The sequence below is a fragment of the Odontesthes bonariensis genome, chromosome 11 (assembly GCF_027942865.1).
Source record: "Odontesthes bonariensis isolate fOdoBon6 chromosome 11, fOdoBon6.hap1, whole genome shotgun sequence".
Lineage (NCBI taxonomy): Eukaryota > Metazoa > Chordata > Actinopteri > Atheriniformes > Atherinopsidae > Odontesthes > Odontesthes bonariensis.
The window spans coordinates 8,287,121-8,300,502 of NC_134516.1; the positions used below are offsets into that span (position 1 = coordinate 8,287,121).

The following is a 13,382-nucleotide window of genomic DNA, read 5'->3' on the forward strand; positions in this document are numbered from 1 at the left end:
CCTTCCACCAGGTGTCTTCAACACGGATGATGTCTACTCCTGTAGAAGATGGCGTCAAGTACAATACATGGCCAACTTATTTTGGTCAAGGTGGACCCAGGAATACCTCCCGTTGCTACAGGAGCGACAGAAGTGGCACAACAGGAAGAGAAACTTCACCCCAGGAGATCTTGTGCTCATCGTGGACAATTCCGCCCCCAGAAATACCTGGCTGACTGGAAGAATCCGGCAGACTTACCCAGATGCAAGAGGCGTCGTCCGAAGAGTTCAAGTCCAAACCAAGTCCAGCTTATTAGATAGGCCTACTAACAAGCTTTGTCTTTTGCAGGAAGCTGAATGAGTCCAGGACGACCGGCGACTGATGGATGTTATATTCTGAGTTTGATTGATCGAGTAATTGACATTTACAGTACAGTAAATGTAGCCTTGCTAATGTGTTTATGGCTCTATTTTTGTAGTTTTTAATTGTTATGCATCCTGCCTATACAATTAGGGGCCGGAGTGTTAGAGCCATGATAATATTTAGGGATATAATTTAGAGTGTAAGAATTTATATATTTAGTTTTTGTCATTTCTAGGTTATTTATTTACTGAAAGAAATGTTTATTTTAAGTTCAGAGAAATGTAACAGTCATTTTAGATTCGGGACTTTTAATTTGATTGCGTGCGTAAAGGAAGACGCATCCTCAGAACTGATGCAACGGTGGAAAGAGCTAGACGGATTTAGTGAAGCACGGATGTATATAGTTTTTTGACCGTGCTCGCTGTGTAATTAAGAAACAAGGACATTGTATTGGAATACCTTTTTTGTTAGCCCTTTTTATTGGATAAAGATCTTTTGTTTATGAAGAACCCAGCTTGCTCGCGTCCATTCTTTTCAAAAGTGCTACCTGAATCCTGAATGACACAGATATTGGATCTGCTGCCACAACAAGGATTTATAAGATGTTCTCACAGTCTCAATAAACCTTAAACCGCGAATAAAGGGCACCACCTTCCTGTATTTTTAACTTGTTTTTAAGTTACAGTCCAGGGAGGACAACTGTTAAAATCTTGCGATCACGGTATGTTAAATTAATAACCAATTAATAATCAGTCCCATATCTCGCTACTTTCGTGAAAGTTCTCGTTTGGTTGGACAGACATTACGTAAAGAAAGCATACGACACAATCTGTGATTATAACATATATATAGATATATGAACTATTTATTAAAATGATATGACCAAAGACATGAACCTTAAACAAACAGGAGATGCATGGAATATGGGTGATTATATAAAACACTTAGTGAATGGAAAATAAAATATGGGGAATGGAGAGATACTGGATGTATTCAAACAGTTCAGGTTGGCTGACTATTTGACGCTAAACATTGACATTTTGGATTAATTTATTATTCTGTGAAAGCCTCGAGACATCCATCAAACCCACTTTAAGGTGAAAAACGGGTCGGTCTTACTGTACTGAAGTTCTGTGGAGTCAGCTCGGAACAAGGCAAGTGGGGGCCACGCGGGGTCCGAGGGGATTTCTCTCGGTTCCGCTCTCTGGGCCTTCCTTGTTGTGGTGGCTGACTCTAGCGGACTTCTCAGCAGCTGCCTGGATGGTCGCTTATCTTCACCGGGAAACGGGAACGCTGGTGCCAAAGACTTCACTGTGCATGATTAAACTCGTCCGAGCGTCAGAGTTGGTCCGTTGCTTCTGTGATGAAGTGAACTTAAGTTCACAGAAGATTAATAAAAGGTTGCTTGAGTTGGCTTTCTTGGTAGGAAAACTTCATTCTGTTCTTATCTTTGTTCGGGTCTTTCTTTCTCGTCTCCGGGGTCTCACTGGGTTCTGGAGGGCTTCCTCCTGTCGTCCTCTGCATCGCTCATCCTCTCGTCTTTCCGCTCTCTCCTGAGACTCGGGAAACTCCCAAACTCTGGTGAGCTCTTCTTTTCTTCTCAAGTCATCTCCAAATCTCTCTGAGCAACTGTGATCTGCGTCCTGTTCTCTGCTCTGCTCTTTGTCTGCTCAAATCTGAGTCTGGTTTCGCGGGCTCCGGGGTTTGACTCTGGGAGGCGGGGCATGACGTAAGCTTACACTACTCTTTCAGCCAATGATATGCCTGAACTGTGGTGAACGTCTGCCTGGGTGTCTGTGTAAGGCGATCAGCATTTACATGGGGATTTCTGGATGAGACAAAGAAACTCTTATTTCTCCATTACTCTGTCTCATATAGAACATTTGTTTTGGTGATTCTGAAAACACCACAACTTGTTAAGATATGCAGATTAAAGATATAACATTGACTTGTGATATAAAGACACAACAACACAACATGATAACGACGATTAGGAGTCTCAAAATTCAGATGAATATATGTAAAGTCGTGACATATGAATAGCGAACCACACAATGTTAATTTTCTGTGTTAACAATGGGGATACCAAACAAATACCAAATAGATACTGAAGGGACATCGTTAAAAGTTAAATTGTTGCATATATCTCGTCCATTTTACTGAGCACATGTGTTCAACTATTCAACACTACAGACCACTAGGGGGCAATGTTGTTCCGTCGGCGGGTTTGTCTTTTCCCAACAAGATTATTTCTCAGTCAATATTTAAGCCAGAATCGTACAAATTGTCTCTATATGCGTCTTGTGATCTAGCTGGAAACCTGAAAGAACGTGTATATGGTAATCAAACACATTTAATACAGTTTAGGATTCGACTAAAAGTGAGTCTTAGTGAATATTTTCAGTTCGTGCTCAGCCATCTGGTCGGTTCTCTGGTGGAAAAGGGTGTTAAAGTGTCAACTTCGATTTATGGTCAAGATAACATATTAAGGTCTCCCACTTTTCCAACAGAAAGATTCTTTGTTTATTTTAGTTTATTCCAATTTTATGGCAAGCGTCTGTTGGAGTTTCCACTCCCAAAAGATTTCAAAAGGCCGAAGGTCGTTGTAACTTAGGCAGTTTCTGTCTCTTTTTCCTTGGTGGAGAAGAATTGAAGATCTGGTTTTTATCCACATATGTAAACATCCCCCGATAGGAATGTTGGTATCGTCAGAGGCTTCAAAGCCTCTTAATCCGCACGGCACTGTGACTGCTACACAGTGCTGACCTCACTCTGTGGAGAGCTCTGCACATCACATTGATGCATGGTCTCTGCAGGTCAGCTGCAGTAAAACTGCACAAAACGGAGCAAAGTCACAAACTACAGAGAGACAGGAAGAGATTCACAGATGTGCAGAACACATTTCACATTTTAAATCAGTGTTTTTCTTCCATTTTAAAGCATGAAACTACAGATTAATCTGTATATTTGTGGACCAGCCTTTATGAATCACAAATAAAGTGTTTCTGTGTATAGTGAGATATTTGTGGGCGATGGGAGACATTTTCATCATCTCTGCTGTGGATTAGTAATTAAAGTCCATTAAAAACATGAATATAAAATACCAAGAATGAAACCATAGTGCATATCATCAGATTCAGAGACTCCTAAGTAGAAGTTACAGAGATATTGTGGCTGCAGAGCAGCTTCACATCATTACTGTCCCTTATTTGACTGTTATTATTAAATGTGACTGAATGTAAGACTGTTTAACATCTTCTCCTCAGGCTGAGCGTCTGTACCCTCTCAGATGAAGGATGTGCAGCTGTGTCCTCAGCTCTCAGCTCCCAGTCTTCCAGCCTGACACAACTGGACCTGAGTAACAACAACCTGCAGGATTCAGGAGTGAAGCTGCTGTCTGGACTGCAGAGTCCAACCTGTGGGCTGGAAACTCTCAGGTGAGGCTGTTTTCATGCTGGAGCAGAGTGCTGATAAATGTTAGCCTTTGTTCCCGGTGGGCAGCTCTGAAGTCAGCCCCACCATCAGTCTGATGGGATCAGTTCCTCAGCTTTGTTCCCCATGAAAGCCTCTGCTGTTTGAATCAGATTCTGAGACTGTCTCTGATGAGCTGCAGCTCCAGGGTGGAAAGGCTCAGCCACCGTGTGGACTCCTTGTTTCACTCATGATGCATCTCTGAGCATAAAAACCACCGCACGGACACGATCACAGGCTTCTAACCCTGATGTTCCCTCTAAGTGGGCTTTCAGTCCACAGTCAGCATTAGAGCTGATTGATTCTGATCCCAGCTGTTCTTTTTCTCTGTAACTGTCTCCTCAGGCTGAGCGTCTGTAACCTCTCCGATGAAGGATGTGCAGCTGTGTCCTCAGCTCTCAGCTCCCAGTCCTCCAGCCTGACACAACTGGACCTGAGTAACAACAACCTGCAGGATTCAGGGGTGAAGCAGGTGTCTGCTGGACTGAAGAGTCCAAACTGCAGACTGGAAACTCTCAGGTAACAGAACACCTGTGGATGCTCTTTGTATGATTGTTCCAGCAGCTTTAGGCCTCTGACACCACAGGAACTCACCTGAACCTGGAACCTGAACCTGGAACAACCTGGAAAGTCTTTTTTGGCTCATTTGCTCAGTTTCCTTTTGGGCTGCGTTCTCATCCAATAAATAATGTAGAGTGCAGATTCCTACAAAGTTCTTTGAGTGAGTTGTCCTCCTGAGCCCACCTGATGGGCGGGGCAAACCAGCTGTAAACAAGCTTGGACCTGGTTCCTTCTGAATGAACTGATACGCATGACATTACGTTCCCTTTCAGTGGATTCACTCGCTACAACACATACAGTATGGGACATGTATACTCGCCCCGCAGAGCAGCCGTCAAACCTGGCTCAGAACCATATTCAGGCTTCTAGGGGCCCATGATTAAGAGGGGCCCAGAGAGGCCCGAATAAAATTATAATACCGACAAAAAATAGTGTGACACTAAATTATTAACTAACTTATAATCACAAATATATTTTATTTACAATGTACCGGTAACAATACATTTATTTGTTTTGGAAACATTAAGCCCCCCCCCTCTCTATTTATGTGAAATGGTTCAGTCCGACTGGATCAGCTGCAGCGCCACAGCGGGTAAGAAGGCAGAGAAGGCAATATGCCTCAAAGTCTGGCTGCCAAAAACTAAAAGAAAGCAAAGAAAGAGGAGAAGGAATCAAAAGGTCGACAGTTTGTCACCCGATACTTCAGAAAGCAAGGTGGGTTTGTTAGAGGTTCATGTGATGGAAAGTTCTGGAATATTAACTTTGTCCATGTCTATAAGCTGGCTCACTTTCTCCCCATGTTGGCTCATATTTCTGAAGAAAACTCTGGATTTTTACACTTCACTGCTGTTTCTGTTAAATAATGAATGCAGTCAAACGTTTAGCAGCAGTTCATGTTCAGTCAGTTGACCTCCCCTCTGTCAAAATGACGCCTGGTTCCGAATACATACGTCAAGTGCAGCAGCAGCAGCAGCTGTCAGTCAACCCCCAGCTCCACCTGCCCCAGAAACAGCCCCAGTGCCCCCACATGAGGAAGGAGGTGAGCAGCTGTGTGTTGAATTAATAATGATGATAAACTTTATGACCGTCTCAAATGTCAGATTAGAACCAAAAACAATTCACACTGTGGGCTATTCGTGACCTCATTATATTCAGTTCACTGTCACTGATGTGATATACCATATGAAGCCCTGTTGTGTTTTTATGTATGAGCCGACTTAGCTTAACATCTGCTGCTGATGTTCTTCTTTTGCTTGTTGTATCATTCTATAGATGATGTTGAAATGATGGGTAATTGGCCTTTTTTTTTTTTTTTTTTGCTGAGATTTTATTTGGTTCTCCACAGATGATAATTGCGATTATTTTCATGGAAGAGTTTATTTTATATTTAAGTGTATTTTTCAGGTGGCTTAATTTAGAGTTTAGAATTAGATTTTCAATGTTGCAGAAAATAAATGAATCTAAATGAATTCCCTCAGTGCTTACCTACCTGTTAGCTGTCATGTTGTTCTTTTCTCACAAATATGGGAATGATAGTCAAAAATACCATAAAAATGCATAGTTTTATGGAAAATGGCATCATAAAGCCTCCTGACCGGCTGTTTGGGGCCCATGAAAATAATTCTTAAATCCCTAGCGGCGCCCCTGCTGACGAGCGTCTCAGTTTCACACCAGTGAAATCAGCTTCTTCTTCACTGCTGCTCTCACTGTGGTGCAGTCCATATTTTTATCTGAACAGGACTCAGTGGGGAGTGTCTGCATGTGTTCGGGGCTAAAATGGGAGCAGAAATCAGGTTTATCCACGTGTGTGTAGTTTGATTGTGACTCAGATTTCTGAAGACACAGAGTCAGTAATGTGAGACAGTTGCAGACCTTCAGCTTCAGCTTCAGAGCAGTTCTCTCAGAGTTTCTGTTGTTCTGTGTGTCTACAGCCTGTCAGGCTGTCTGATCACAGAGGAAGGCTGTGCTTCTCTGGCTGAAGCTGTGACCTCCAACCCCTCCCATCTGAGAGAGCTGGACCTGAGCTACAACCATCCAGGAGCCTCAGGAGAGAAGCTGCTGAGGGCTGCACTGAAGGATCCACACAAACTCAGGTATGGAGAGGAGGAAGAGCTGGGAACATGTTCTCTGTCCTGCACTCAGCCCTGTGCTTCTGCTTCCTGCTGAGTGTTACATGAACAATCACACATGTAGGAGCCTGTTTCCTTTGCTCACAGCACAAATGCTGGTTGGACATGAACAGCAGATATTTGTGGAGGAGGTCTCCAAGGAGAACATCTGCAGGAACAACAGTGAGAAGTGTCTATTGGTCCTCTGACCCTGGATCAGACACAGAGATGGGTCCAGGACATGTTAGCCTAGCTTAGCACAAAGATTTCTAGAACCATGTTCAGCGTACATCTGGAAATGCGAACATGTGGGTTAGACCTGCGTTCTGAGAGAGGATCTGGATGTTTAATTTAGTTTAGTTTGAACTTGTTTTTATTGGGTTTTTTCAGCGACGACGTTCAGTTTCTACACTTTTCTCTATCCAGCTGGAGATGATAATTACACACATTATATCCAAATTAAGATCAAAAGCAAACAAGAGACGAACAAAACTAATATCCACTCCCAAATAAATACATTAAACATCCATCCATCCACCTTCTACACCCGCTGAATCCGTCGCTCGGGTCGCGGGGGGGCCGGAGCCCCTCCCAGCGGGGCCAGAGGCGGGGTTCACCATGGACAGGTCGCCATCCATCACAGGGCCACATTAAATATGTTAAATCAAATATACACATTCAGACATTCATATGTACAAGCCCACACAGAAATAAGTGATGAGGAAACCAGCACTGAAACATTGTGAGGCTCTGTGTGGATGATGGGAAACAGGTGGCAGAGGAGGAAGGCTAACCAGTCTCATTGTGTTCATAAAGAGCCGACAGGACTCCAGCGGTTAGTAAAGATGGACTTTAGGAGCCTTCATAGATATGTAATGTGCTCCATCTAATGAAGGTCCCAAACCTTCTGGATCCAGATGTTATATGAAGGGGGGGTTCAGCCATCTAATAGTTCTGCAGCTCAGTGCTGCTGTGAGTAATATATTTACAGATGTTTCTCTGACCTCCCATTCAGCCCTTTAGGCATCACTCCTAATAGAGCCACAATAGCATCCTGAGGTATAGAGCATCAGATACCTCTCCCCAGAGTGTCTTTACTTTGGGACATAAGCAGAATATATGGGTATGATTGGCAGCATGTGCTCCACCATTCCTCCAGCATCAGCTGGAATGGGACCGGCTCATTCTAGATACTATTTCTGGAGTCCTGAAACATGTGACAATTATTTTCCTCCTTTCAGGGTGGAGCCTGCTGGAGAACGATGGCTGACACCAGGTCTGAGGAAGTGTGAGTGTGTTCTTCATCTGATTCATGACATCCAGCCATCGTCACACTGTCACATCACTCATTGATCAAAGTGAACAGATGATAGATCAATAACTGCAGCTGGACTGTGTTTGTTCTCTCCTTCAGATTCCTGCCAACTCACAATCGACACAAACACAGTGAACAGAGAACTAAAACTGTCTGACAACAACAGGAAGGTGACACGTGTGGAGGAGGTTCAGTCATATCCTGATCATCCAGACAGGTTTGATGTCTGGCCTCAGCTGCTGTGTAGAAATGTTCTGACTGGTCGCTGTTACTGGGAGGTCGAGTGGAGAGGAGACGTTTATATATCAGTGAGTTACAGAGGAATCAGCAGGAGAGGAGGAGACAGAGACTGTGAGTTTGGAAGGAATGATCAGTCCTGGAGTCTGAGCTGCTCTGATGGAGGTTACTATGTCTGTCACATAAAAAGAGGAACATACATCTCCTCCTCCTCCTCCTCCTCCTCCTCCTCCTCCTCCTCCTCCTCCTCCTCCTCCTCCTCCTCCTCCTCCTCCTCCTCCTCTGTCTCTAACAGAGCAGCAGTGTATGTGGACCGTCCTGCTGGCACTCTGTCCTTCTACAGAGTCTCCTCTGACACACTGATCCACCTCCACACCTTCAGCACCACATTCACTGAAGAACCTCTGCATCCTGGATTTGGGTTCTGGTTCAGGTCATCTGGTTCCTCAGTGTCTCTGTGCTGAGTATACAGAGTGTCCTCCTGTCAGAGAATCCCTGCTGAACAGATAGTTCAGTCTGTTCATGTCTGTCTCTTTCACTCAGAAACACCTTTTCAGATTCATGGTTTCAGTCAGTTTCTGTTTAAAAACTCTTCTGAATGATTCCTTGGAAACTTCTTCCTCTTCCAGTCCTTTAAAGATGGAAGCTGCCATTCTTCCAGGATGTTGTTTCCAGTCAAAGCTTCACACTGAGACCATTCAGTTGATGTCAGCTGCAGTTAGTTTGCTGCACGTGACAAACTGATACTTAGAAATCAAATTAGGAATCATAAAAATTATATTAAATAATTTGCAGTTTGCTTGTCAACATGAAACCATATTTCTGAAATATGTGCTTGATACCCTGAACTATAAGTGGATGTCTTGGCTTTGCAATCAGTGCTCTAATTCAGGACTTTACCTTTAGAAGCCTCCTAAGATGATGTTTGTTGTGATTTATAAAATAATGTAAAAATAAAACTGAACTGAATTTGACTGACCCTTACCCTATGTATCTGTTGACATGGCAACGTTTCCGAACACACCATTGAAAAACCCCGCCATCGGCACCGGGCCGGTTGGCCGCCTCTCTCCAGCACATCTGTCGCCGGGGCAAAGATTCGGCTCATTTGGAACTTTCTCTACGAACATTTTTCCCGCTGCGACACATCTGGTGGAATGCGCCGCCTCCACTGGTCATCGACATGTTGCAGACGCCTTCATTTAAACGCAGGATCCACCGCTGAGAGGGACGCATCTTCATGGCCTTTAATGGCTTCTTCTTCTTCTTCCGTTAGTTTGAACCTGAAATCATGCTGCATTCACTTGACCTAAAATTGGGAAGTTAAGAATCTTTCGCTCTTACTTTCTGCTTCATTATTAAAGATAAATTCCAGTTAAACTCAGGAGATTTTATATCAACCTCCTTTGATGTTTGAGTGGAAAATGTCATTTGTCTTTTTTTTTTTTATTAAATTTAGTCACATTCTTCATTAAATGCTAACTGCTAAGATATTTCAGGATGAGTTTTCTGATGAACAAAATATTCACAATAAAACTCGGTAGCATTCCAACTTTATTACTTGTGTTTTTATTCTTTTTATCAAAGCAAACTGTTCAAACACGGTTTAAATGTCTGTTTAGTAGAATTTCCTCAGGGGACGTCTCTCCTGACCCAAACAGCACAAAGTCCACTTTCAGACAGAAGTACGGTAGCCTGAGAGGGACAAATTTCACCCCGTTGAATCTTAATAAATACAATTAAACAGTTTTAAAAGACAGATCTTTAATCCTGCAGGGTCGAGCTGCCCTCAGATGTAGATTTGATCCGTGCACACACTCTGGTTTATGTCATCATCATGGCTCCCAACAGTCTGAAGTCAGCTGATAAACCACAGCTTCCATATGAAGGCGACTCACAGCTGCAGGCACTTGGTTTTACTTCCGTTTAGCCACATTTACAAGATTTTAAGCCTGAGTTCCATATCCCAGACAAACCGCTGAAATCTGAGACAAAGCGTTCAGCTTCAAACGGGCGAGTTTTAGCAGAAAACACCAGCAGAGAGTCTGTTGCAGCTCTGAAAGACCTCTGAAGGGGAAGTCTGAACTGGTGTTCAGGTCATTTTTTACTGTCGGTAAAGAGTTCGCCTCTTTGCTTAGCCACCGGGACGCCGTCCGATGTTTCCCTGGAAGAAGAAAAGCAGATGGAAGACTCTGTGGGCGACCTTTCCAGCAGAGGATGTGGAACATGGAAGTCTGCTTCACGTCCCCGACCAGGAAACCGGATCAGTGGTGCAGCTCTCTCTGAGTTTTCCCAGTCGTAATCGAATGCAGCGTGACGCGACTGGAACCAGGCGCCGCTCCGGCCGTCTCCGGCCTCCAGCAGGACGTTGGCTCAGGGGAAAACATGCCGCTCCTCCCCATGAACGCAACAGGAAAGCTAACATGAAACCACCAGCCAGCACAGGAAAACACGAGGCTCAGCGTCACTCCGAGCGTCTCTTTGCTCCAATAAAGTTTGTACAAACTGGTTTCCTCCTTCAGGACCGAGCCGGCTGCAGTTTGTGCTCCGAGGCCGACGGAGCCTCGATGATTTCTCCGGACACGAACAACTCCTGAAACACAAACGGCTTTGGGTCAGTCTGGATTTCCTTAAACATTTCAACCTTTTCCTCTCACAGCGGAGCTCCAAATGGGATCAACCTACGGTGGCCCTGAAGTGCCAAACACAACAGCACAAGAGAAAACACAACGACATTAACCAAAACGGAAAAGGTAGGTACCCTTGGGCGAAATAAATCGTCGCTGATTGGACTGGTGGTGGTCCGTGCTTTAAACCAGAAAGACTATGGTTTACATGTTTTCAAAATAAAAGCGCTGCTAGTGACAACGTACACGCTGCTATTAAAGAATACTATTAAAAAATAAGTAATAATGAACTCATATGATGATGGTGGCCTTAACTTTTTAGACTTTTACACTTCAAATAATACTTTCAAAATAAAATTGGTTTAAACAATTTATCAAGAACCCATCATCAATTTGGAACTTCATACTAAATGTTATTTTCTCTAAATTAGAAGGCTTAAATTTCTTTTTACTTTGTAATAATGTTGAAAAAATCCCCTCAAAACTATCCTTCTTTCATAAACAGATGCTTCTTTCTTGGTCATTGAGCTACAAAAAGATTTTTCCTCACATAGACACTACATATGGAACAATATTGGTATGAAGTTCCAAATTGAAGATGGGTTCTTGATACATTATTTAAACCAATTTATTTTTTATTTTAAATATATTTAAGTATTATTTAAAGTGTAAAAGTCTAAAATGTTAAGGCCAACATTATCATATAAGTTCATTATTAAAGATTTTTTAATATAGTGGTTTTTGTTCCGCCATATAAAGTTTAATAACATCTTGTCAATATCTTTTGAGATCTTTTTGTTAACATCAAGAGATAAAGCAGCATGTAAGACGGGATATTTACATCTAAATATTCTTTAATAGCAGCGTGTACGTTGTCACTAGCAGCGCTTCTATTTTGAAAACATGTAAACCATAGTCTTTCTGGTTTAAAGCACGGAGCACCACCAGTCCAATCAGCAACGATTTATTTCGCCGAGGGCACCTACCTTTTCCGTTTTGGTTAATGTCGTTGTGTTTTGCACTTCAGGGCCACCGTATCAATCAGAGTCAGTAAACAGTCTGAACCCGAGAGAAACCAACCTCACATTAGTGTCTAACGTTTTTATGGCCTTAGAATGAACCACTTACTTCCCACACGTCAGGGCGGCCATCTTACCGCCAGAAAAAGGCACAAAGAAGAAGAGTCCTGTTCAAGAATAAACCCTGATGTGGCTTTTCCCAGAAGCCCATTTTCTCCCAGACGGGTCATTTAGCCTAAACTTAGGTGGATGGACTTTGGGATGGTTGCCATCTCCAACTTGGCTTGATGCCGGAAAACATTAAACTTTTAAGAAAATAAGATGAACTTAATGTTGTTCCTCTGCGGTTTTGACTTTCACATCCAGGTTTAAGCAGGAGCTGATCTGGAACCGGTTTTCCTGCTAAAAGCTGGTTTTTAACAACTGGATCAGGGTGAGCAACCTGAGGATTCAGCAGCTACCTGATCATAGATGACTTTAACAATGAGCGAGCAGCTGGGACATGTGGCCACCTCCTCCCCGTTCTCCAGGTCCTCCTTAAAAACACAAGCACAGCTCTCAGGTTCAGCTTTCTTTCAGCACCAGCTCACCTGAGAGTTCTGCACGAGCATGTCTTCATGATGCAACACTCATTTAAACCCATTTCATTAAAAAAATAACAAACCTTCAATATCTATTTGCTTTCAGTGGAAATGATCAACTTAATTCGGCTTCTTACTGTAAACTGACCATCAAAGGTAAAACAACAACATTCTGAATCATTGTCGCCATGTTTGAAAGCAACTTTCTGGTAAAAACTCTGTAAAAACTATTAAAAAAAATGTAAATATGATCTAAAAATACTCAATGATTCTGAGCAGAATGCATCAGAAGACGTTGGAGATTTATGGAAGCGATAAAAACATTAACTGCTCAATATTTAACTTCTCCAAAGGATGAGTAGAGTAATAATCAGAGATTTTTAAAGTGGACTTTGGTTTGAACACAATCGGAGTTGGCCATCAGCTCCCAGCGGACTCACTTTAGTTATAGCGAAGCGGTCCCCGCAGGGACACGGGAAATAAAACGTCTCCGTCTCCTCATCGTACTCAAAGTCTTCCACCTCAACTTCATCGTGAAACACCGACATCTTTCCCGGAGTCACTCGCGTCGCAAACGTCAAAGCAGCACCGGCGGCGCACGCTTACGGCGTCATCGTCTCAGGTCTATGACGTATTTCAGCCGTCTTTGTTTTTGTTTATTTTCACCCCAGAAGAGACGGAAAAGGAGACAAAAATGGATTAAAAACGCAAAAAACAACAACAAACAAATGGTTTAATAACTAAAAAATATTCAAACAAATAAAAGTTTTGATACACGAAAGGAAAAAGTTTCTCCTGCGACTCTTCCCACTTTGTCCAGAAGAGGGCGACGTTGCATCAAGGAAACCCGAAACTGGAGTTCTATTTCATCCCTACTGACCGCCAGAGGCGGTGCTGAAAGCACTGAATATCCCTTCGCGCATGCGCCGTTCGAGTAGTAATACCAACAGAGTCACACCTGTGACATGTCGGGTGATCAATCAGAGGCTATATAGCCTGGTGTCATCCGACACTCTGCTCCTTTTTCTTCTCGCGTGCGGTTCGCTTACATAGCATCAACCTTTCTTGGTCATTTCACCGTCGTTTGACGCCCCATTTGCCGGTTGGCTGGAGCAGCGAT

General features: G+C 43.1%; 2 protein-coding genes and 1 long non-coding RNA gene across 3 annotated transcripts in view; 2 read left to right on the plus strand and 1 right to left on the minus strand.

The window, feature by feature from the left end:
• LOC142391556 (protein NLRC3-like) overlaps positions 1-13,382 on the plus strand; it is a 189,516-nt gene that overhangs the window by 22,526 nt on the left and 153,608 nt on the right. The gene's annotated exons all lie outside the window — the stretch shown is intronic.
• Positions 6,541-9,592, plus strand: LOC142391569 (uncharacterized). Its single transcript, XR_012770583.1, has 2 exons — positions 6,541-7,771; positions 7,898-9,592. It is a non-coding gene; the product is annotated as an uncharacterized LOC142391569 (long non-coding RNA).
• On the minus strand, positions 9,578-12,890 carry LOC142391561 (diphthamide biosynthesis protein 3-like). Its single transcript, XM_075477415.1, has 3 exons — positions 12,703-12,890; positions 12,143-12,217; positions 9,578-10,628 (listed from the first exon to the last, which is right to left on the minus strand). The coding sequence occupies exons 1-3, from the start codon at positions 12,808-12,810 to the stop codon at positions 10,554-10,556; spliced, it is 258 nt and encodes an 85-aa protein (XP_075333530.1). The 5' UTR covers positions 12,811-12,890; the 3' UTR covers positions 9,578-10,553.